The sequence below is a fragment of the Chelonia mydas genome, chromosome 1 (assembly GCF_015237465.2).
Source record: "Chelonia mydas isolate rCheMyd1 chromosome 1, rCheMyd1.pri.v2, whole genome shotgun sequence".
NCBI classification, from domain to species: Eukaryota; Metazoa; Chordata; order Testudines; family Cheloniidae; genus Chelonia; species Chelonia mydas.
In genome coordinates, this window is record NC_057849.1 from 299,276,031 (window position 1) to 299,302,702 (window position 26,672).

General features: G+C 43.7%; 1 protein-coding gene across 1 annotated transcript in view; it reads right to left on the reverse strand.

Moving 5' to 3' along the window:
- The window catches only part of PPP1R3A (protein phosphatase 1 regulatory subunit 3A), a 47,107-nt gene extending 21,443 nt beyond the window's left edge, over positions 1-25,664 (reverse strand). The window contains exon 1 of the mRNA XM_007070537.3: positions 24,312-25,664. Coding sequence (XP_007070599.2) covers positions 24,312-25,105 — 794 coding nt within the window. The 5' untranslated portion in view covers positions 25,106-25,664. The remainder of the gene's footprint in view (positions 1-24,311) is intronic.
- Between the last annotated feature and the right edge of the window lie 1,008 nt (positions 25,665-26,672).

A 26,672-nucleotide genomic window follows, 5' to 3' on the forward strand; every position in this document is an offset into this window, starting at 1 on the left:
TATAATGCTTGTGCTTTGTTTTTTGCACTGTCACATATCTGCTTCCAGGTACAATTCAAGGTACTAGTTAATATCTATAATATTCTGAATGTCTTAGGAACTGGATATTTCAGAGGCCCTCCCTTTACAGTCCTCTAATGGAAATTTTATTCTTCTAGGATGTTCTACTCCTAGGGTCTAGCGTTGACCCTCAGGACAGCTGGCAGGGTATTCTTTATAAATATGACACTAGTAACTCCCAGGATAAATTTTCTCCAGTGCACAGTTCACCATGGCCCAACTCCTGAAAATTTTCGAAAGCAATGCAAGTTGAATTTGTTTGCTCTGACTTCTTAGATTTGGGCCTACAGCCAGAGGCTACTAATCTCTGCAATGGGTAGTGTTGGTAGAGGTTATAGTGGTTTTAATTTACACAAATTGTTGGCAGAAGTTTGTAGTGGTTTTAATGTATACAAATAGTTGGCAGAAGTTGTTTCTGTATGCTTGTATGCTCTGCACCCACCAATCACAATGGTAGGTGTGATATTCATAAATGTTGTATCTTATACCTTTCTAAATTGAGATTTATTTTATGGAACTCAGGGGCCAGGCTCCAGTCTGAGCCCAGATATCTACAATGCAATTCTATAGCCCTGCAGCCTGAGCGCCACAAGCCCAAGTCATTGGCTAGAGGCCAGTTGCAAGTTTTTATTGCAGTGTAGACATATGCTTTGACACAAGCATTAGGAGAGTCCATTGAAAGACTCTATAGAGTAGCTGTTAATTTGTTTTAGTAAAGGTTTAATATTAATTAAAAAACCCACCTCTAATTACTAGGTAAAGTAAAAGAAGTGAAGAAAATCTTTATATTATACTACTTAAGGAAAAACCACAGTCTCAGATGGTATGTATACTCCTGAACAAAAATGGGAACCAGGACAGCAAGAAGTAAACCAGCATAGCTAAATGGCAAGAATCAAGAGGTTATCTGAGCCAAACACAAATCCTTCAAAATTTGGAAACCTAACCTCAGTGCAACCAGCAAAACAGCATAAATTACAGCAGACAATACGTCAGAAGGAATTTGAGAGCAACAATGGAATCTGAAGTGCAAATAGCTAAAGGTAGTAAAACAAACAAGAAATTACTTAAGTATGTCAGAAGCAGGAAGCCTGCAAAAGAAATGGTGGGTGTTCCAGGGGCTGGAAGTTAAGGACCTTGCTGAGAAACTAAATGATCTCTTTGCTTCAGTCTTTACCACAGAGGGCATTGGAGAGATACCTACCCCGACGAGCTTATTTCATTAACTGTTAGGGCTAGGACAAGGATTTTCTGAGGGGCACATGTGCCTCCTGCAGGGTTTTTTGCACCTTCCTCTGAAGCTTCTGGTGCTGGCCACTGACAAAGACAGTATAATGACAAGACTCAGAACTGTCAATTTGCTGACAGTTATTAAGCACTAAATTAAAAGCAGATTTCACTGATGAATGGGGCACATTAATTTTTCCTTGTCTAATTTTCAAGCCCTATCCTCCAACTGTCCCATGTAAGCAAACACCTATGCCTATATAGAACCCTGTTGAGTTCAGTGGGGCTGCAACCAGGTGCAGGGATCTGTCCATGCAGGATTGGGGCCTGCCGGTCTGCGCTAAATGGATGCAGTTTTTCTTTGATAAGGAATTGCTATGTTACCTGCTACTGTTAACTAATGCAATCTTAAACATCTGCACTGACCACAACATTCAGGAATAGGAATTTTAAACAGAAGTGTCTTTACTTTCACTAAGCACTTCGCAGATGTGGGACTTTTTCCAGCTCCCACTGAAGTTAATGAGAATCTTTCCATTCGATTCAGTGGGCTTGGAATAAGGCTTATAGTCTGCAACGTACTTGCTCCAGAGTGATAGCAGAGGAAAACACAAAATGCTAAAACAATAGGTTTGTGAGACTTAAAGGTCACTTTTAGAGGTGGCTTAGCGTATCCTCTCTCTCTCTCCAAATGTTTCTCCTAGCACTTCCTGTATCGATCATACCATTAGAATTAACTGAGAGGTATTAGCTGATGAAAGAAGCATCATGGTTAGAAGATGCCACTGAAACAAGATTAGAACAAATAAAAACTCTCCTAGACCTAGAAACCAAGATCTAGAGAGGCTGGAGAAAAGAGGGCTCAAATCTCACTCACCGCCCAAAACAGGAGGAGTCAGTCAGTTTCCCCATCCTGGAATTTCTCTCTCTATATAAATTATACTTTAAGTTGTAATTAATGTACATGAAGCTGTAAATGTATATATCATTAAGACTCTACTTAACTTGCGATATTGCGGATTCCGCAATATTATGCTTCCACTGTAATTTTGACATCAGAAGCCCTGCCGTGCGTGGGGCTGACAGTAGGAGCCCCGTGCAGCCAACAGCATGAGCCCCTGCTGCCAGCCACAGGACCCCGCTCTCAGCCCCGGGCAATCGATAGCGGAAAATCATGGAAAAGTAATCATGGGCTTTATTACCACAAATAATAAGGCCCATTATTACTTTTTCACAATTTTCCTTGGCTTCTCCACAACTCAATTTTTTGACAATCATCCCGCAGTTCAAGTGTGGCCTCATATATAATTACAATTGTATAGCATCCACTTTTCACAACAACTCTTATCCGGTGCACCTTGTAGGGTGCATGGGGGTGAACCAATGGCACTAATGCTTCAAAAAAATATAAAACATTAATTAATCCATCCCGCGGTTACAGTTTTCAAAATATCACATCATTCAACTCCCACATCAGTACCAGCAAATAGGTTGAAGTGAGCTGTAGCTCACGAAAGCTTATGCTCCGATAAATTGGTTAGTCTCTAAGGTGCCACAAGTACTCCTGTTCTTTTTGCGAATACAGACTAACATGGCTGCTACTCTGAAGGTTGTATTAAAGGAATTCAAAATCTACAAATAGGAAAAAAATTCCCATGAAAAAATACAACAACAGTAGTAGAAAGACGCAAAGTATACATAAAATTCCAAAGAGAACCCCAGTATATACGAACGTAAGTATGAACTCTCAGACAAAAAGGCCAAATTCAGTTTTATCAACATTTCTTGAAACAGAGACAGTTTACTTGAAAAGCTCTGATTACTTTTTAAATTATTTTCATATTTTTACATTAGTATAATATTTCAGTAAACCTGGGCCTAACATAGTGAAAGGAACTAAGGAAAAAAACAGAAATATTAGGTAAAACTAATCTTAAAGCAAGCAAGAAAGAAGAGGTCTAGGAGTAGAATTATTGAATGGCAATATACCGGGACCAGGGGTTTGATTCTAATCTCATTTACCTTGGTGTAACACTACTGATTACACCTAATTTACACCAATGTAATTCACATCAGATTCATGTCTCCTGTCTTCCTCCCTTTGTACAGCACCTAGCACAATGGGATCCCGACTGTAACTGGGGAATTTGGGTGACCTTGAAGAATACATATATATACTTTTATTCCCTATTGTAATGGGATTCCCCAAATATCAGATTATTTTTTGTTATTTGAAGCTAAGAATAACCGGGGCACAGGGAAGCCCTGTCCATGCCCCTTTAACCCTCCTATACTGGTAGCCAAGGTGCAGCATAGGAAACAGTTGCCACAGCTGTTCTGGAGCGTTTCTGACATGGTCAGCACAAGATGACTGCCCCACCGTGCAGTGTTTGGCCCATTACGGAGATACGTTAAAAGAGGGATCCAGAACAGCTGTAAGGCAGCATAACCCCATCGTTCTACTGTAAGAGGCTATCCCTGTGGAGAAAGTTTGGCAGGGGAACTTTGTGTCTGTGTGTCTTGTAGCTGAGCCATTTGTGTGTCTTGTAGCTGAGCTCTGCAGCATTCTAGTCTTCAGGCTTATGGAGGGATACGGGTGTGGCTAGTGGCCAATGAACTTCATGGATCACAAACATGGAAATATGGAACAGTGCATTTGACCATTCCATGTGGTATTGGACACACAGCAGAGGCATGGAGGCTACTGCAGGATGGGGTTGTAGAGCATATTCTGCAGTTCTACACACAAAATCCCCTTCCCCAGGCTATGTATTCTTTTCAAGCATTGCACCCAATAAGGGGAAAGGTGGACATTCAGTATAAAGGTAAATAGGAAAATCATTCTTACTGCAGGAATCAATGTATATTTCTGATTTGCTTACCTCTAAATTTTGCCAAAAATAAAACTGAACACTGCTTGTATGAACTGTATGATCCCATTTGGAGCTGACATTAATGAATGCAAAGCCCTTTTCTCTCTGTTTGTAACATCAAATTAATTAGCTCCATTCTGACATTGGTATATTTTTCCCATGCAGTTCAGGGCTTTAGCGTTTTTCTTCCTTTTTCCAAAGGGCATCTTTAGTGCTTTTTATCTACCATAAGAAGCATGCATCACTTCTGTGTTTCAAGACTAAATACTATCTATTATAAAAACGGATTGTGATGTGATGACTTGGGCCTGTGCTGGCAAAATGCTTTTCAATTGTTATACTACATGGCAAATTGCCCAAACAATTGCTGTAAATGCATGAGCCATAAACTGTACTGCCAAGGACACTGGTAGGTTAGCTCCAACAAAAGAAACAATTAGAGTCTTGAGGTGAAAACAACAGAGATGAGGTGACAATTATCGAAAAGGCAGAATATCTAATTTAATTATGTAAATATAGGTTTGTGGATAACACTGATACTTTTAATGTGTTCAGGATTTATTAAGTGGAATAGAATATTTTGTAGTTTCAAAATGGGACCATATTTTTTTGTTTTTTTAATGTGATGTCTGATTAGGGTGACCATATTTCCCTATGCTGAATATGGGACACCTGGTAAAATTACTCATATTCAAGCGAGTTCAATGGCAATCTATCAGAATTATGAGTACAAACATTCAAATTAACATCAAGTTGACTGAGCCCCTGTTAAAAAGAAATACTGCGTAATTGGATTCTTTTTATTTACCTTCTTATCTTTAAGGCTTTAGGGTTCACACGGGGAGGGTGACACAAACACCACTACCCCTCACACACACACAGGGAGAGATGACACACACACACTCCTATACCCCTCTCTCACATGGGGTGGGGGTAACCAACCAACCCCACCCTCCCTGCCCGCTGCTCTCAGCCCTCCATGCCTGGCTGGGCCCCTGGGACATACCCACCTCTCCTGGTATCCAATGCCATGTCTTCCCAAGGCAACAAGTGAGTGGCACGCATGGTCACATTCCCCGCTCCCCAGATTTCTGCCAGGGTTCAGACCAGAATGTGGCCAGCAGCAGCCTTTTGGCACTGTGTGGGAGGGAAGGGACAGGAGCTACTTCCAGCCACAGGGAAGGATGCGGGGCTGGGAGGGAGGGATGACCTGGCCTGTGTCTTTGCAGAGCTCATCTCTTCTCTCCCTCCCTCCCCACCCCCTAGCCCTCCACCACGTGGCTGGAAGCAGCTGCCCACACAGTGCCCACACAGTGTCAAAAGGCAGCTAACACCTCCAGGCTGCTGCTGGCCACCGACATAACCCAGCCACCTCCGGCTACAGCGCGAGCAGGAAGGGGTTAAGCCCTAAGGATGCTTTGTGCACCAGGGCCCAGAAAACCTGACTTCAGGGGCTTCAGTGTACCCAGCCAGAGAGGTGGCTCAGCAAGGGAGAGTGCCTAGGGGACAGAGCAGCCCCACGCTCCCTGGGGCAGAACCCAGGGCAGGGCGGGGGATGGGTGAAGAGAGTGCTAAGCCTCCCCGGGGGCTGCTGTGGAGCCTGCAGGTTCAGGGCATTAACAGGCTGGAAATTGCCCCCACCCCCTCCCGCCACTCCAGAGCTTAGCTGAGAGGTGGAGAGGCTTCCCAGGGCTTGGCTCCTCCTGGCCAGCATCCTGGGTCAGAGGGTCTTGGGCTTTCCCGGGGCACCGGCCCAGCCAGAGGCAGTGGGGGAAGGAAGGAGCCTGCCGGCCAGGTTGTTGGTGAGCTGGGTGCTCCAACCAGGGCCTGGTTCTCCACCCAGTGCTGGGAATGGGACGCGCCCTGCTGGAGTGGGGGGGCAAAGGGGCATGGAGTAGCAGTGGGCATGGGGGGCCAAGGGGCAAAGCAGGGAGAGGACAGCAAGGGGGGAGCACATAGAGGGCCAATAGGTGGGCAGCAGAGATGACACGTTACCGGCCACTGCCTGGCACCCGCCCGCACTCACCAACCACTGCAGCGCACAGCCCGCACCGTCTGGAAATGGGATGGGGGCTGGGGCCCAGCTGGCTGAGAGCCGGCACGCAGTAGGGGCTGCACTGATGGAGCAGCAGGGGGAGCGGCCAGCCCTACGTGCTGAGTGTTCGCCCCGCCACCAGCCTTGCACATCCATCCCCATTGTTGGCAACTGGACCCTCCCACTCACCATTGGTGGGCGGGTGGGTGGCGATCAGGTATCTGGCCAGCAGCAGGACTCGCTAGTACTGATGGGGGAGGGGGGCGGGAGACAGAAAATACAGGACAATTTGCCTGCTTTTTAGAAAAAGTCAGGGCACCTGCAGGAGGGCTTCAATACGGGACCGTCCCTTTAAAAACAGGACTCTGGTCACCCTATATCTGATGCATTTGTGAACAACTGTTGAAAACATGCTCCCATTATATTAACTCTGCCCCAATTATTAGCCGCCTATTCATTTTTTTATCTTTTTTAGTGTTTTGTTGTTCTGGGTCTGATTTGACCAAAATATTTTCTTTTGAGAAGCTTGTAAATGCTTGGAGTATTACAGCAATCATTATTTCAGTTTCAGTCTACACACTTCGCTGCTTTATCATCATCATGAGAAAAGTTTCATCCTTCAGCAGCTCCTGCTGAGACAGTCTTAAACTCAGAGAAGGTAGCAGAGAAGAGACACTTTTCTTTATAGCAGACTGTATGTAATTTTCTAGAAATTAAGGGAGGACACCCTTCTTTGGAAATCACATCCAGACACAGAATGAGGCTTTATTCAATTGTCAGAAAAAATTCTGAGCCTTTAAAGCCACTTTTGCTGTATACAGTCATCAGGATGCAGACAAAACAACAACAACAAAATAAAACAGGAAGATGTTTTTGATGGTCTATACTGGATGTAAAGAATATAAGAAAAATTCACATTGCCATTTAAGTAAATAAGGAGAACAAAACTACCATTATCTCTTTAATTAATGACAGGGGGATAAAGTTCAGTGAAATCAAATTCAGCTACTAAATCCCACTGGAGAGTGCAAAAGAACTGAGTAAAAAATTGTGACTGGCTAAGAGGAAAAGTTGCTAGGCACGTAAACAAGACTAGAAGGTGTGCAGGGGAAAGAGAGAGATGAAGTGTACAACAGGGAAAAGAAAAGGAGTACTTGTGGCACCTTAGAGACTAACCAGTTTATTTGAGCATGAGCTTTCGTGAGCTACAGCTCACTTCATCGGATGCATAGCATATCGTGGAAACTGCAGAAGACATTATATACACACAGAGACCATGAAACAAAACTTCCTCCCACCTCACTCCCCCGCTGGCAACAGCTTATCTAAAGTGATCATCAAGTAGAGCCATTTCCAGCACAAATCCAGGTTTTCTCACCCTTCCCCCCCCCCCACACACACATACAAACTCACTCTCCTGCTGGCAACAGCCCATCCCCCTTTGAAACCCCTCTTTATAATGCGCATGATAATCAAGGTGGGTCACCTCCAGCACTAATCCAGGTTTTCTCACCCCCCCCAACCCCCCCCTTTTCCAAAAACCACACACACAAACTCATTCTCCTGCTGGCAACAGCTCATCTTACAATGTGCACAGCAATAATCCAAGTTTAACCAGAACGTCTTGGGGGGGGGTTTGCAGGAAAAAAACAAGGGGAGACAGGCTACCTTGCATAATGACTTAGCCACTCCCAGTCTCTATTCAAGCCCAAATTAATAGTATCCAATTTGCAAATGAATTCCAATTCAGCAGTTTCTCGCTGGAGTCTGGATTTGAAGTTTTTTTGCTTTAAGATAGCGACCCTCATGTCTGTGATTGCGTGACCAGAGAGATTGAAGTGTTCTCCGACTGGTTTATGAATGTTATAATTCTTGACATCTGATTTGTGTCCATTTATTCTTTTACGTAGAGACTGTCCAGTTTGACCAATGTACATGGCAGAGGGGCATTGCTGGCACATGATGGCATATATCACATTGGTGGATGTGCAGGTGAACGAGCCTCTGATAGTGTGGCTGATGTTGTTAGGCCCTGTGATGGTGTCCCCTGAATAGATATGTGGGCACAGTTGGCAACGGGCTTTGTTGCAAGGATAGGTTCCTGGGCTAGTGGTTCTGTTGTGTGGTATGTGGTTGTTGGTGAGTATTCGCTTCAGGTTGGGGGGCTGTCTGTAGGCAAGGACTGGCCTTTCTCCCAAGATTTGTGAGAGTGTTGGGTCATCCTTCAGGATAGGTTGTAGATCCTTAATAATGCGTTGGAGGGGTTTTAGTTGGGGGCTGAAGGTGACGGCTAGTGGCGTTCTGTTATTTTCTTTGTTAGGCCTGTCCTGTAGTAGGTGACTTCTGGGAACTCTTCTGGCTCTATCAATCTGTTTCTTCACTTCCGCAGGTGGGTATTGTAGTTGTAAGAATGCTTGATAGAGATCTTGTAGGTGTTTGTCTCTGTCTGAGGGGTTGGAGCAAATGCGGTTGTATCGCAGAGCTTGGCTGTAGACGATGGATCGTGTGGTGTGGTCAGGCTCGTTCACCTGCACATCCACCAATGTGATATATGCCATCATGTGCCAGCAATGCCCCTCTGCCATGTACATTGGTCAAACTGGACAGTCTCTATGTAAAAGAATAAATGGACACAAATCAGATGTCAAGAATTATAACATTCATAAACCAGTCGGAGAACACTTCAATCTCTCTGGTCACGCAATCACAGACATGAGGGTCGCTATCTTAAAGCAAAAAAACTTCAAATCCAGACTCCAGCGAGAAACTGCTGAATTGGAATTCATTTGCAGATTGGATACTATTAATTTGGGCTTGAATAGAGACTGGGAGTGGCTAAGTCATTATGCAAGGTAGCCTGTCTCCCCTTGTTTTTTTCCTGCAAACCCCCCCCCAAGACGTTCTGGTTAAACTTGGATTATTGCTGTGCACATTGTAAGATGAGCTGTTGCCAGCAGGAGAATGAGTTTGTGTGTGTGGTATTTGGAGGGGGGGGTGTGGGGGGGTGGGGTGAGAAAACCTGGACTAGTGCTGGAGGTGACCCACCTTGATTATCATGCGCATTATAAAGAGGGGTTTCAAAGGGGGATGGGCTGTTGCCAGCAGGAGAGTGAGTTTGTATGTGTGTGGGGGGGGGGGGGAAGGGTGAGAAAACCTGGATTTGTGCTGGAAATGGCTCTACTTGATGATCACTTTAGATAAGCTGTTGCCAGCGGGGGAGTGGGGTGGGAGGAAGTTTTGTTTCATGGTCTCTGTGTGTATATAATGTCTTCTGCAGTTTCCACGATATGCTAGGCATCCGATGAAGTGAGCTGTAGCTCACGAAAGCTCATGCTCAAATAAACTGGTTAGTCTCTAAGGTGCCACAAGTACTCCTTTTCTTTTTACGAATACAGACTAACACGGCTGTTACTCTGAAACAGGGAAAAGGTAGAGGCAAAAAGGCAGTCAGCACTACAGCATATATGAGTTCTAGAGCAGCAACTCCGTTAGAAGGAACAAAACGTGAAAGTGACTCTTGGACACAGGCAGAGGGAATTTTTATGAACTCATGCCCTTTTTCAGGGAAGTGTCCCAAATCATGCTCAGATTGCTGCAAACTATTAAGACAAACAGTTATTAGTCATGCATTTCAACCAGAAGAGCCACAAATGAGTCAGAAGCTGGTTGTGGAGAAATTGGGGAGTGTTGGGGAAGAAAGGGATCTCATTGCCTGTTGAGGGATGAAAAGTTCATCCATTGGAGTTGACACCGGGGTTTCCTAATCCTGTTGAGTGGCCAAGGAGACTCATGTAACTATCAGAGGTAAGGCCAAAGCAGCAGCCTGGGGTCATGCAAATCTTTAACATGTAACTTGAAATTAAACCGTGGATTAGCCATCATTTGCGGTTTCATTGTCACTTCCCTTCTTTTCAGTCTTATGTAGGTTACAATTGAGATTAAAGAAGAATTCTAAGCAGAAATGTATGGCTCCTGTGATAATATATATCTTTAAGTTCTCCTCTATGGTCCGAAAACAATTTTTTTTTACACTTTTTCTAGTGGAAATGGATACATTACGTTTCTTTCAGTATCAGAATAGACTTTTTCTTTCTACATGAGCACTGTTGCTAGGAAGCAAAGTTCATGTTTTCTGTGTTTGTACCTTTTAAGATGCTATTAAATGTATTCCAGGTAAATATCTTTGGCTGGTGTTTATATACTAGTAATATTCTTTTTCATATGACTCTAAGAAAAACGGAGAATTGGGAAACACAACAGCAGATTACCTTCAATATAGACAAGAACAAGGTAAGGCATATTTGTATATTGATAGGTTCTGCATTAGCTCTTACTTCTCAAGAAAAGATCTAGAAATTATAGTAGAAAGTTTCGTGAACCCACCTGCTTAATGTACAGCATCAGCAAAAATGGTTTTAGCTTTGTTAAAAGGTAAAAATTTTGTGCCATTAGTGGAGATTCTATGACACTGAAGTCATATGTAAAATTTGATACCTTATTGCAAATCTATACAAAATTGCTTTTCCAGAGACTTATTGTAGTACTAGGAGTTTATGTTTTATGTATTTTGTACAATTTAGAATGAAGGATAAAGAATAATAATGTAGCATGTATTAAATGTATTGATGTATGATATGATTTGACCATATTCTGCCAGCCACCCTTTCTGAAAGTGTCCTAATGTCCCACTGGTACAGATGCATTAGCCAGAATCTTGTGTCTGAAGGTGATTTCAAGGCAACAGTAACAGACCTTTAGGGTCACCACTTTGTTGTAAGTTTAGCATTTTGAAATAAGTAAAAGAATGCAATGATTGTTTTCTCCTGCATTGCAATTTGCAGTTCCTGTTCAAATGCTTTGTGTAAATCAATTCTGTTTTGTGTGTGAATGAGGAATGTGTGTGTTAGAAGATAAGTGTGAAGGCCATCACCGGATCAGATGTTCTAGGGAGGAATCGAGGATGGACGTAAAGGCACCAGGAGATTGCAACTCACCCCTATTGAGATGTCAGAGGAGGGCAGATTGACGACTCTAAAAGATGTGGCAGGCACCCATCAATAGGGACAAGATAGCTGTGATCAAAATAAGCATGGGATAACTCCCTGAGAGACTGATGAAAGAACAAGATAAAGGATGAGAAGAACAATTTAAGAAAACAAGCACTCGTCAAATGACAATTGATTACAGCATGACAGTGCAAAACTCATTGGTCCCAATGAAGGAAAATCACTATATAAACAGGATGCTTTACCATGAAACTTTGGGTTCATCCTGCCAAGACCTCCCCGGAAGCTTCGTGTCGCGACTGACAGAGCCCGGCTCCTCTCTACCCGTGATCAACCTAGCTGGCCACTAGATTGATCCAGACTCTCAACTGGTAACTATAACATCGACTGGTAACTATAACATCGACCCCAACCCCTCCCAGAGCCTGCACCCCCCCTTTGGCCCCCAAACTCCCTCCCAGAGCCTGCACCCCCACCCACAGCCTGCACCCAAACTTAGTCCCAGCGCCTGCACCCCTCATCCCCTCCTGCACTCCCAGCCTGGAGCCTGCACACAGCATCCAAACTCCATCCCAGAGCTTGCATCCCCACCCACTTCCCACATATCCCCTCCTGCCCCCAAACTCCCTCCCAGAGCCTGCACCCCCACCCCCAGCCTGCATCCAAACTCAGTCCCAGAGCCTGCACCCCTCACCCGCTCCTGCACACCCACCCCCTGTCCTAGCCTGGAGCCTGCACACAGCACCCAAACTCCATCCCAGAGCCTGCATCCCCACCTCCTTCCCACACACCCTCTCCTACCCCCAAACTCCCTCCCAGAGCCTGCACCCCCAGCCCAGAGCCAGCACCCAAATTCTGTCCCAGAGCTGTACCCCTCACCCCCTCCTGCACCCCCAGAGCCTGCACCCAGCACCCAAACTCCATCCCAGAGCCCGCACCCCAGACTCCCTCCCCCACCCAAACTCCCTCCCAGAGCCCAACCTCTCACCTGTCCTGCACCCCAATCCCCTGCCCCAGCCCAGGGCCTGCACACCAGACCTCCTCCCCCCACCCAAACTCCCTCCCAGAGCCTTAGGCAGATGTGGGGGTGGATTTGGGGGGCGGGGGAGCAGGTTCTGAGCACCACCAAAATTTCTACAATCCTGCCATCCCTGCGTGTGAGTGTGTGTATGTGTGTGATTGACTGTATATGCTAATTGTTGTATTTCCAATAAATGTGGTGTATTGCCTTTTCCCCTGAAAAAGATCCCGTGTGCTTCTTATAAGCATAACGTTATTACATAACCTTCTACTACCAATTGTCTCAGATGGGCCTCAGTCTAATTCTTAGTGGGCAGATATCACCAAACAAACAACACAACTACCACTAATTAGCTTCTTTGTTGACAGTCATAGCATAGAGGACAAGGATTGAATGGGTATGGAGACTGAATGACTCTCTCATCATCAAAGGACTAAGTCAGGGTGGAGATATACTAGTAAGACAGTGAGAGGAAGCTTGCATTGCTTCCAGTTCTGTGAATAGAGGACTTCAGTACCCAGGACAGTCAATTCGGTTTAACATAAGAACATAAGAATGGACATACTGGGTCAGACCAAAAGTCCATCCAGCCTCGTATCCTGTCTACCGACAGTGGCCAATGCCAGGTGCCCCAGGGGGAGTGAACCGAACAGGTAATGATCAAGCTATCTCTCTCCTGCCATCCATCTCCAGCCTCTGACAAACAGAGGCTAGGGACACCACAGGCATTATATCTGCACAAAAATTAATCAATCAAACAAGACACACAGCCATAGGGAGTCTACATCTGACTGTTTCTACACATAGAGTGAGTAAATTATAAGATTATATAAACCACTTTGAATATGTTTCCCACTTTTGGTTGCCTCATCTCTAACTAGGAGGTGAAAAAGGTCCATAAAAGGGCAACAATATTATTTGTGGTTTCAAACATGGAGAGATTAGAAAGAAAGTCTGGAAGCAAATGACTAGGTGAAGATACTGTATGTAAGAGGAATATACAATAAGGATGAATAATATTATGAGGGCCAATTGATCCAGGGAGCAGCTGCGAGGGAATTGAATGTTTTTGCTGAATAGATAATATCCAATAGGGTTCAGGCAATGTTTGTAATAAACCTATTTTTGATTAAGATTATTTGGGATAGTGCTTCCTGGGGGATTATTGCTTCCAATTGCTAATATTTTCTTCTTTTTTTAAGTCTTAGTGTATGATTGAAATGGGAAGATAGATGGCACAGAACAAAGTGCCTGGCCAGGTCTGGGGATACAAATAATTATAGCCCCAAAGCAAACATAGGCCCTAGAAATAAGGATTTATTTTCTAGCTCATTATAAAAGAGCTTGAATTTAAGTGGCAATCTTGTGGAATCTATAATGTATATCTATGAAGTCCAGCAGCTTTCTAAGTTGGAGACTTTGGTACCATCAAATCCAAACCTGAATCCTAGCCTGGAACTGGTCTCAGACCTAAATTTTTAACCTTAGCATGGTCCATCTCTAATTTTTATGGCTCATCTTAGAGTTATGATGCTTTTGAAAAGACGTAGGCAGTGTATTGCTCATATCTTGAATGAAGCTAGAGTAGCCATAAATATGATCGCTGTGTATCTTATCAGATATCACTTAGCACAGTCATAGAGCATTAAGATATGGAGCATTATAGAGATAGTTGCACAAGAATAATATAAAGAACCTAATCCTGAAGACATGTTACATTGCTGTTTGGTACACAGAACTCTCAGAAACCAACTTCAGTCACTCATAGCATGGGCTAACTTCTGCAGAGACAAGGTCGGCATGGTGGGCAAGGGGAATACTAAAAAAGACAGGCATAACAAAGCGGCTGGAGGTGGGGTCTGTTAAGGAACCCTTGTAAATCAGCAATACTACTTCTTGTTACCTGTGTGTCCAACCCCAGTCCACCCTGCTGAAGCTGTGTGCTCTCCCCTTGTATAGCTGCAAAGAGGGAGAAGGATGAGTCAGTGGTTATTATTTTTTTAAGCTGGGTATGAGAGTGAAAGAGGGGTCTCTTTTCCAGATCACTGAACCTCTGATTCCCGTTGGACAAGGAGGGAGTACAGCCCAACCTCAAATTGCTGTTGTGGCAAGGGATTGGGGAGAGGTGTGAGGGTCCCATTTTCTTGTCCGTCCTGAATGCCATCGTGGGGTTTTCATCCTCTTATCCTCATCAGGCTCCTTTACCTCTATCATGTTAAATCTATTTTGGAGAAGTCAGACAGGGAGAAGGTTTCAGGCTACGTGACCTCCTTTAAAGCATTCCCTGCACTGTTAACTAGAAAAAAACCAACCCTCTGCTACCATATCAGGAGAGGTATTGAGAAAGTTTTTTGCTTTTTCCAGTCATTTCCAGAGCTCTGTGTGTGGCTCGAAAGCTTGTTTCTCTCTCACCAACAGAAGTTGGTCCAATAAAAGATATTACCTCACCCACCTTATCTCTGCAGCATACCAAGGCACTTCTGTAAGAAGGAGACAGGTGCCATAGAGAAACCATAGATAGATATATGGCAGTCAGGTGAGACAGAGAGACAGATAGTGTCCTTGTGAAGGGGTCAGAATGGGTGACCATATAAAGCCCTACTCTGCTGCTTGTGAATGGGGACTACCTGAGGACAGTTCCCTGACTTTGGCGCATGGGAAGCTTAGAAAGCTTGCATGCAGTAGAAACTTGAAAGCAGGCATGGGTTGAATAGAGCTCTGAATGTGCATAAAATACCAAGATATGATCAATACCAAGGAGTGATTTTTATCTCTTTCTTGCATCACTAGAATTAAAAAGAGAAGGCACGTATGAGATATCTATTAAAAAAGTGAGGAGACCAAGGAGATTTGTGCCAATTGTTCTCTTATGCTAACAGAAAATAAAAACAACAGAGTTTAATACACTCATTTTCAGGAACTCTGCCACAAGGACAACCATTGTAAACTTTGATATTTTAAGTCCAAATATCTGCCTATGCACCCAATAGCCTGCATAGCAAAGGGGAGTGGAGGTTCTAATTCTTGTGTCTAATCCACAAGAAGTCCTAGTGTTGCAGGGCAGCATTGCATGCAGCAGTCTGGTACAGTACTCTTTGCTGTTGCTGTCAGCAGGGACCGGGACAAATAATTGGTCATTAGAGTTGGAGTTTTTCAAGAAAAAGCTTTTCTTTTTTTCCCCATTGCAAAATGGTGATTTGTCAAAACTGAAACTCTTTGTGGGAAAGTGCCAGTTTCAACAAACTTCTCATCTCAAAGAAATTTTGGAAAGAAAAGATTCAGAATTGTCAAAACATCCCATTATGACATTTTCAAAATGGAAAAAACAGTGTTGGGTTTTTTATTTTGTTTTGGTTCATGATGAGTATTCATTTTGCAATTTACCAAATACATAACACACACACACACACATATATATATATATATGATCGAAATCAAAACAAAATGTTGACTTGCCCCCAATTTTTTTATTGGGTGGGGGGAAGGTTGTTGGTTCACTAACATTTTTGAGATTTTGCTTTGTTATCCCAATTCAAAAGAGGAAAGAACTTTCCAGGACAGGAAAACTGTTTCTTGCCCTGCTCTAGTCACAAAGTCAGCTGGTTCTTGCAGCTGAGGCCACACACCAGCTAGAGGTATCTAGAAAACCATGCCCCTATTGGGCATTGACATGTTAGCCAGCCACATCATCCAACATTTTCTTGTGTGCCAGTGAAGGATTATGGACTAGATAGCCACTCCTAGCACAGACATGGCTGCTTGTTTTCATTTTTGTAGCTGTCTTTCCCCTTCCCTCATCCCAGAACATAGGCCGCATTTAGCCGTTAAAGTGCCTATTTTACTTCTTTTTCCCTTCTTCTATTTGGCAGGGGAGTCCAAGTTTTATGTTTAAAAATTATATGTGGTTAGCCTTCAGTAATTATTTCAAAGCAATTGAAATCTATTGTCTTCAGCTTCAGAGCCAGAAGGCTGTGGCTGGCTCATGACTTAAAATTCTTCATCAGAATAAACAGCTAGAGTGACTCTAGTAACAAACCCGCTAATTAAATCTGTCTCTCATGCTGCCAGGCTGTGTTTCATGTAAACAAATTTTAGACACTTCCAATGTTTACTCATAGATACAGAAAAATATTACTTGTGATGTGGACACTTCCCAGCTGACAACTGGACTGACACCATCAAACAGTTCACTGAACAGCCATCAGGTTACTAATAATTTTTGATCAGTACGGAACTAGGCTGGATTTGAAATAATGAAACTTTCCAGTTTTTTGAGACTGTATATAAAGAGCATTTATGAACTGCACAAGAATGGTGGGTCGAAGACAATATTGAAATGTTCATTATCGTGTTAGTTCAGCAGGCAAACGGACTTTGACAGACAATAGAGACGCTGAACAATGGAGTACAACTGTTCATTTCAGCAGTATATTTCCATTTGTCCTAAAATCCTTAAGCAATGGCAAGAACGATTGCAGAAACAGGCCCTAGTTCTGCAAACACTTACACATGTGAGAAGTCCCATGAAGTTCAAAGGGACTGCCCAGATGCATAAAGTTACTCGTGCATGTTGCAGGATCAGGCCCATAGTTATTATAAATATCAAAGTAGTGATATCACCTAAAGAAGCCAATGAAACTATAGTGGCTGCAGAAGCATCTCACGCACTTAAACAGTTCAGCATGCCTAAATGTAAAATTAAAAATGAATAATGGACAAAGATCTAAGTTCGGTGATTTGGCCATTTAAGTAATATAATCAGTATGGCTGAGAAAAGATAGTCAAACCTTTAAAATCAAGTTTCATACAAGCAAGCTTCGCCATGACCAATATTTCTCATACTTTACAGTACCAATTACCCAAACTTAAAAAGAAAGTCTACCTGATGGAGATGGTGTTGTCATTACAGAAGGAGACCAAAAATAGGTTTTCAAATTCTATATGAAAATGAATAGCAGTCAGTACTGTAGCCGTTGGTTGTATGTTGTTTATTTTGTTGGTTCATTACATTTATTTTTCTGTCCCCTGACTTCAGTTTTGAATATGCTGCAAATTTTTGTAATGACAACGCCTAATTTCAAAAGAAAAGTTGTTGGGATGGACATAAGCAGCGAGTGATATGGGTCCGTGGTGCCTGTGCTCCACCAATATTTAGGAACATGGGCCCGGCTCTACCAATGTTTGGGCTTACCGCGCTTTGGGGGGCGCCGCACTTCAGGGGGATGCCTGGGGAGTTAGCAGGGGGCCTGGCGCCGGCAGCAGTGAGTGACCCGACCCCGGCCCACCCCACTCTACTCCGCCCCTCTGGCTCCCAGCATTACTCAGGGGAGGTGGCAGAATCCAGAAAGAGGCAGGGCGGGGGTGGGGTCTTGGGGGAAGGGGTGGAATGGGGGCAGGGAGGGGGCAGAGCAGGGGCAGGCTGGGACTGGCTCGCTTGCTGCTGCCAGCGCCAGGCCCACTGCTAATGCCCCCAGCCGCCCTGGACCCCATGTCCTCGTGAAGAATGGGGCTCCCCAAAGCGTGGGGCCCGGGGCAGTTGCTCCAGTCCATCCTATGGACAGGATGGCTCTGGGTCCAGGGCAGCCTAGGGGGTTAGTGGGGGGCCTGGCACTGGCAGCAGCAAGTGACCCAGCCCCAGCCTGCCCCCGCTCCGCCCTCTCACTGCCCCCATTCCAACCCTTCCCCCAAGACCTTGTCCCTGCCCCGCCTCTTTCTGGCTTCCGCCCCCTCCCCTGAGCGATGCCGGGAGCCAGCAGGGCGGGGCGGAGTAGAGTGGGGCGGGCTGGGGCCAGGTCACTCACTGCTGCCGGCACCAGGCCCCCTGCTAACCACCCAGGCCACCCTGGACCCAGCATTCCCCTGAAGCATGAGGCCCCCCAAAACGCGGGGCCTGGGGCATTTGCCCCGGTCCATCCTATGAACAGGACGGCTCTGCTTGGACCCATTCTGGGCACCACCAAAAATTATACAAACCTGGTGCCCATGGGGGTGGAAGCTGCAAGTTTTGGCAGGTAGGTAGCAGGACATTGGTCGTTTTGGTACTTGAGAAGGCTTAGGAACATATTTGGGACAGTGGAGCAGGCATATTAGCTAAAATGAACAGCTCTCGGATATAGTGTTTCATGCTGCCTGCAGTCTCAGGAAGGCAGCACTGCAGTGTTTTGCAGTGTTTTGTTTCATATTTTCAAGGTTTGCTTCAAAACCATGAGAGCTAGAAACAGCATTTTGTAAAAAATGAAACCTTGGATTTATGAGCACAATTGTGTGGCAAGGAGTGAATTCCACAGCCAGGGCATGATGGAACCACAGCCTCTGACTATCATTGACTTTAATGGGGGCAAGACTGGGCTCCGTAAGCATGTTATCATCACTCTCACTGGAGGCAGGACCACTCTAGCTGTGAGAACTGCCCTCCACAGATTTTGACCGGGAGTGGTAGGAAGAATATAGAGAGCAAGCTGGGAATATCAGGGCTGGCTTGACAACAGCAGTAATGATGCTCTTTCAGCTGGCTCCTTGCAGAGGTGAAAGTAAGCCGGTTCGCCCCAGTACGGCGTAACAGCAAAAGCCAGTGCGCCGTACCAGGATGGATCAGCTTCCCCAGGGGGCAATTTAAAGGGCCTGCGGCTCCCAGCAGCGGCTGGAGCCCCCATCCCTTTAAATTGCTGCTGGAGCCCCGCTGCCGGAGCCCTGAGGTAGCAGCAGCAGGGCTGGAGAGGCGATTTAAAGGGCCCAGGGCAGTAGCGACTGGTGAGCCCTGGGCCCTTTAAATCATCCCCGGAGCCCTGCTGCCACTTCCCCAGGGCTCCGGCAGGCTCCGGGGATGATTTAAAGGGCCCAGCGCGGTAGTGGCGGCCGGAGCCCCGTCCCCAGAGCCCTGCTGCTGGAGCCCTGGGGAAGGGGCGGTGGGGCTCCGGGGACGATTTAAAGGGCCCAGGGCTCCGACCGCCGCTACTGCCGCTGGCCCTTTTAAACTGCTGCCAGAGCCCCCGGCTGCCGCTGTTGCCCCGGGAAGGGGGAAGGAGGCACTTGCTGGTACAGGGTGGGCCGGGGCTGGCTCTGTCCTCCCCCAGCCCCGCCCCTTCCACAGGAGGCCCCACCCTTTCCGGGGGCCAGAGCCGGCCCCAGCCCAGCCCTGTACCGGTAAGTCCCTAGACTTACTTTCACCCAAGGCTCCTTGTGAATGGACAGCCTCTCTAACAGCAGTAGGGAACAGCTGCTCTCATGATAAGAAATGTGAATATAGTCATTTCCTAATAATAGTAATAAGCTTTAGTCAAATCCCCATGTCTATATGTTGATCAAGGTGTACACTTACAATTTAAGATTCTCCATAACAACCTTGAGATTAAACAGCCGTACACAAAGCAGGAAGCTTGTGTTTTAATACCTTTTTCACTCACTTTTTCCCTCTTTCTGAATCTGATGTACAATAAACAAAAGCAAAGATTAAAAAGGAAACATAATTTAAACCCCTTCTTTTATATATGCCATTTTGTCGTTGTACAGACACTCCTGGAGGTAGAGAATCTGCTATGCTGTTTACAAACATGCTCTAGAGTAGTTCTCAGGTTCTTCCAGCCTTGATTCTCCACTCCATCCCAGCCGCACTCAGATGGGCAGGCAAAGACACAAGGAATTGGTTGCAGCTCATTGATTCAGGACCGTCTGACCCTGGCACAGGCTAGAGCTGCAAAGAAACCGCATTGGCCCTCAGGGACCTTATTCCAGCAGACGATTGGGCACCAGGGAGCTCTACCATGCTATGTCCCTAATATGCCTTCTTCTTTCACTTCTGCCAGGAGTGGGGAGCAGCTAGAGCAGAAGCCAGCAGAGCAGCTTATGCTAGCTGCCCACGAGCAGGCAGTTGTGCAGGAAGAATCTCCACCAGCTTTTTCCAGCAGCTTTAAGGCCACTCTGCACTTATGCAACTCAAAATGGCCAAAATGGACCAGCAAATCTGACCCTTTCAGCTTTCACCTATACACTACATATAACATAGCCTTCACCCTAGACTTTGTCCTTATTTTTGTTTCTGTTTAAAACTAGCATCACTTCAGAAAGTCCACAGAGAAAAGTCAATTGATGTATTAACCCTCGAAGAATGCTACAGTAAAACAATTAAGAATCTACTTCTAGGAAAGAAAGCACAAGACCAAGCAATCAGCTTATTGAACTGCACCATCAATTTAGGAAGTACCATTTTGGGCAAAGAGAGAGAGAGAGAAGCAAGTGGGTCATATCTCTAGCAGTTATGATAAAAATGACAGTATCCACTATCCATTTCAAAGAGGGTAGGGAGCCAAATGTGCACACATGAATTACACTGCACTCATGCTTCAATGTACTCCAACTTTTCCATATCTGTTTCTTGGCATAATATTGATGCCAAATCAGCCACATCTCTCATATGCTTGCTACCATTGTTCTAATGACTTCAGGCAAATAAGGACTAAAGACAGTACTGGCATTAATCCACGACACAATCATGTACGAAACTCTAGGACCAAGGGCCATAGTTCAGATTCATTGTCTGTGCCTTGTTGAAATATAATACAAATTGTGCCTTACTGAAAGTGTTTCCACAGCTCATCAGATACTTGCTACTACTATGTATTACAGACATTTTTCTTAGGTACAGGCTAATGGAACTAGTAGGAAACAACTTCTATTTAAGAAAAATGGAGTTAAGATACTTCAGCTATTGCTTATACAATGCTATATTTGTTAAACTGTTAGGATTCATGTGATTCAAATCATATGCATTTTCCAACTATTCTCTTTTCTAAATGCTGACCTTCAAATTATTAAATTCTAGAATGTAATTAGTTTGAGTCTAATATTCTTTTCCCCCCTCCGTGACTTTGTATGCTTATGGGACTCTGTAAGGCAAATGCACAATCTCAAACAGGCCAACAAATAAAAAGCAAATAGTGTGCATTATAAAAACTCTTTTGAATGAGTTTTTGAACTATTCAAAACTCCATTGAATATAAATGATTTTTGAGGCTTGCAAAAGCATCCTATTATAGCAAGACATTTTTCTACACATTATACTGTCAATTCCGATACAGTTTTTGAAAGGTGTTATAAATCAGATATTAAAATTCATGTTGGATTGAATCTCAGCATGGAAGTACATAGAGGAAGGCAAAAAGTTTAGAACAGATCTGTTTAGCCATGTTTAAGTACAGAAGTTGGCGGGGGGTGAGGGTGGTGGAATAGTATTGTGCCAGGATTTTCAAAAGCACTTGTGTGTTTCTGATAATCACACTCAGGTGCTTTTCAATTTTTATAAGTCAAGAGGTGCACTTTTCATTATGAAATTTGGTATGTGAGCCCATGTTGAGGGGTCCAGTTTCTTAAAAATAATGATGTTGTAGGGCCCATCCCTGCCCTGACTCAGACAAATAGTCTGTCTCATGTGACAAGATGGCCATAAAGTGTATCCTCGTTTGACAAGATGGGCCACTGTTGTGTATCCTCAGTAATTTATTTCTGACAGTGCATGTTATCTTTTTCTTTTTATTCTCATAAGTAGGCCACACTGAAGTCACTGCATTAGGCAAGCAGGGTTTGGCCCACAGCTGATAAACCTATCTGGTTAAAAATCCCTTTCTTAAAAAGTTCTTAAATACTTATGTATCTGAAAGATGCATGAGCCGTCAGGCAAATTATCCATGTTTTGAGAAGAGATTTAAAGATTTTTAAAATTTGTCCTTAACATTAGGCGTCTAAGTCCATATGTAGGTACCTGAGTAAGTGCCCTGATTTTTAAATATGTTGACCAGATGTTCTTATTGATTTGGCCTAAGTGTCTGATAGAAAAAACACTCTAATCACATTAGATGAGATTCAACATTTAAAACTCCCAGTTTGGATGACTGGGTAGCAATAATCCTTAGCTATGTACGTACTGCATGTACTGCAAGTAATAGTCCTTTTGGAGACGAGAGCCTGAATCTGATCTTGCACCAGTGAAAATTGTAATTCACCTGAAGTCCATGGACTCACACTTATGTGACATTAGATTCAGGCCCACATAGTCTCTCAGGGACCATAGAGAATTTTTAAGATAGATTCTATAGATACTTTGAGACTGCTTTTATTTACACTAAGGCCCCTTTACGCTGCTCTGACAGTGTAAAGGGTATTTAAAGTGGATGTCAGTGCAATTTGCTGATGTCATGCAAAGGGACCTTCATGTCATTGACGCACCAGGACTTTTATTTATTCTACTACAAAAACATACATCCCCTGTGGTTCCCTGTTGCATGGTATGGGAGGGAACAAATCCACGATGAAAGTCACATGGGGCATTTTGGAGGGGAAGGTGGCTAAATGGGATGCTACCCCCTTTCTTATTTTTCATTCTTCTGTCTGACCCCATGTCAGAAGTTAGCATATACAGGGATGGGAGGAAAAATCCATAGAGTGGCATGCTTCTTTCCCACACCCTGATTCTAGACAAGCCATAGGAGAACTCAGAGAATTAATGCCTGCAGCACTATTAAGCCTCATTGCATGTTCTTCCATGCAGTTATTGAGAACAACTGGAAATGGTAGATGCTGATCACAGCAGTTGGGTAACAGAGATAGACGAGGTATTGCCCTTCAAGTCTTGCAGCAATCTTCAGGGTTAGGGCCCTCAACTGACTTCTTTCTCCCTGCATCTTCAGCCTCTGTTGCAGTTGGAGTACGGGTATCCTGCCCTTCACTTTTGCTCAGACGGGCAAGTATAGGCCATATGCATTTAAAACCACAAATGTAAAATAGCATTGTCCGACTGAGAAGTTACATAGAAAATTAAGGCTGAAAATTCATCATTAATTCACCTGTTGTGCCTTGATATTGCAGAGAGAGCTGTAGACAAAACATGGTCCTGATCCTGCCGTCCTCGGTCAAGTAACATTCCCATCCCATGGGATGGTGCCTGAGCAAAACTGCAGGATTGGGCTCCATGGGTGTGATCATGACAATGGGAGTTTTGCCATTTTGCAGGGCCCATATATGTGCTACTTTATTTATAACAGGTTGAGTTAAATAGAAAATAGGAATCCAGAAGTTCAGATTATTCCTGAATTTCCTTGAGTTTGTGGGTTTAAGTCAGAATTTAACCATTAACTTTTTGTTTTCTAGTTACTATAGTACGTATCTGCAGGTAATTACTGCAGACATTGTTTTAAAAAAACCTACAGATTTGCATGATAAGCCTTATTTTAATGTGCCTGTGTTTGTCTATTTTTTTTTTATGTCACTGTTAATCTCCTTTGTATCTCTCGCCTGTTTAGGATTTTTTTCAGTGCCCACAGAAACATCCATCACTGTTGGGAAGCAGATCTCACTACAGGCCGCCTGTGGCATAGCCAAGCCAATGACAGAGAAGATTGTTCCAGTTGCTCTGAGTGAAACAAGTCCCTTCCCTGAGTTATTAGCTTCCTGAACCACCATTACTGGTTTTTGTTTTTAGTAATGACATTTAGAAATTTCCCATATGAATTCACAGTACACACCTATTGTAACATATATCATAAAAAATCTGGGGGTATTTTTTGCTTTGAAAAGAGTTTTGATATGGCAAAGAACTGAATTTAAAACTTTTGGTACTGTAAGCACACCTCAGTGTGCAGCCAAATTCCCACTGATGTTAATTGGAGTTATGTGCTGTAGAGAATAAAATCAGTATTTACCCCTTAATTTTTATTACTTGATATAGCTGCAGAACCCACATTGACCTCGCCAACCAATAGGAAATGTGGCATATTTAGTAATAATAACATTTGACCTCACAGCTTAACACAATTGTATTAAATAAGTATGTGCTTTACTGAAAACAGTTCTTGAGCAGAAGGGTCTTACGAATCCTGGACAACAAGTGGAAGCAAAGCTTAATTACAATGGTTGTAGTTAAAAAGTCAGCATTAACCAGCAGATACCACAAAGTTACCAATTATTTTCTTTTCTCAAATATGGAAAAACTGGTGTCAGATACAACTGTGTGATTATTGTTGACAAAATGCTGACTTTTAAATAGTGACTGTTGTATCTGAGGACTTTGAAAACTATTGAACAGTAAGAAGTCACCTCACCTGCTTGGCGTTGTCTTTAAGCAACCTTTGATGTATTTGTCAGTAGCCTCTTCGTGAGATACATCATCCACCTCCTGCACAGTTTCTTTCTTATGACAGAGTAGTATGTAATTTTTGTCATCGTTGTTTGCCCAGAATGTACCAACAGATGTCTCGTAACGTATACAGAACTCAACTTTAGCTCCATTTCTCTGATAAGGAGGAACCAATGAAATCTTAAAGAAGAACTGGTCAGTTTCACCATCACAAGAATTAGGCACATAGTCTGCTAAGATGTCATAGTAAGTTAGCCAGTCATCTAGTGACATTCTCACATATATCAACTTTTCAAAAGATACATTTAGAACTCGAATAATGCCCTTCATACATGTTATCCCAGGTAGGAACTCAATTGACTCCAGCAGTACTTTCTGCACACGCACTTGTTGCAAAAGGTCTTCTTGTGAGGCAGGTAATATAAACAGTGGAGAGAGAAAATATTCCTCCGCAGTTAAAACTTTAACTTCTAAGTCATCGTTTTGTGATGTGGCTGGAACTTCCCAAGTATCAAACTCTTTAACAGACACAAGATCAAAGCCGAATGCATCAGCAAACGAAACTTTTCTTGCAATGGTAGATGGGGTTTCTGGTTCCAAGTCTTCTGAAGAAGCAGAATTCCGCCTTCGGGGAAGGGGGGAGAAACGAGGCTTAAGGGTATCTTTAATATCTTCATCTTCTGAAAGGGAATCATTTAAAGCAGAAACTTCTAATAAGTTATCCCTTCTAAACTGACTGGGTTCTTCAAAAGACTCCATTGGGCTCTCTGATATAAACTGAAAGAGAACTCTGCAACTAGTGGCAGCTGATATTTGAGACACTATGATTTAAAACAAGGATTAATGTTACAGTTGACATTGAAAGAAAAGTGAGTCAGGTCTATTAATACGTGCAGTGGTGTGTAAACTATGTTGGACTCTTCTCCAAAGGCCTTAAATCTGATAGCATTAGTGTTACAATTTCAGACATAAGTTTTAAATAATGCATTGACTTTTTTTTTTTTTTTTTAGGAAGCATCTGCAGGCAAAGCACCAAGGTAACATTTAAAAATCTGACTTCTTTGCATTGTCAAAATGTGAAAATATAGATATTTTTATACAATCAATTTATATTAAAAAGCAAATATATAACATAGCACAAATGTAAAGCCATAAATCTCCCATTGGATGTATGTTCTGTCAACACAATGTTTCTTTCCTGTGCATAATTTCTACTTTACTTCTCAAGGACATTATTTACATTGTGTCCAAATACAAAAATGCAAGGAACACAGAGAACCAAATTGTGTCCTGATTCTATACTATGCAAATTCACAGGGCCAGATTCTGGAGCTATGCCCGTTTACACCAGGATCTTGTCATCAGAAACATTTGCCAATTTTAATACAGCCATAATAATATACATTTAAATGAACCCAGAATGCAATTAAAAGTTTTAGTGACTAAACTGAAGATCAAGTTATGAGGAATCACTGCAATTATGTCTGTTTATTAACTGCTGGTTACGCTATAAGATCTTTTAGGGGTAAATTGTAGTTAGCCCGTATTCAGCTGCATGGATACGGAAACAAGGACCCCTGTCTCCTTATGCAGCCACCCAGAATCACAGCCCCCATGCAGGCCAGCCGGGAAGGAAGTGTGCTTCACCCCCTTAAAGGGGTATTGCTCCCTCCACCTTTTCTGCAGAATGCCTCCCAGTGCTCCCACTGAAGTTAAATGTCTCTGCATCACCCTCAGCATGGGACTGTGGATAAATGCCATAAATAAGCCATCAATCAGTCAGCATTTGGATATCACTTTCAAGGCACTCTGTACATAGAAACGTACAATGTTACACTGATCAGGAGGCAAAGGCCATGACCTGGCAACACCACTGTTTCCCTATCCATGTCTACTAACTGTCTTCCCCTACTGCCCCAATGTCACTCTCTTTCCCATGAGCCCCCTTTTCTGACGATACTGCCTCCCACACTGTGAGTGCATCTCTATTCCTGTTTGCTATTTCTCCACTATTCTCACCTCTGCCATTGTCTCATCCATTGCTGTTATGCCTCCCTACTCCCCTGTTGTCAATGTGTCTCCATTGATACTTCCTCTTGTGACAGGGCACATATAAGCCGTGCTTCCCTTTATTTAAAAAAAAAAAAGTAAAGTATTTTACCATAAATGCCTATCCCGCTTGAGTATCACTACTGTAAACTGGGCTATTGCTGTAGAATACTTTTTAATAAGGGGGCTAACATACTTTGCAACAAGGAAGAAGGTGTGGCTTAGAGAGCCTCTGCACACAGGACAGTAGATCTGTGCAGCATAGGCCTGCAGAGAA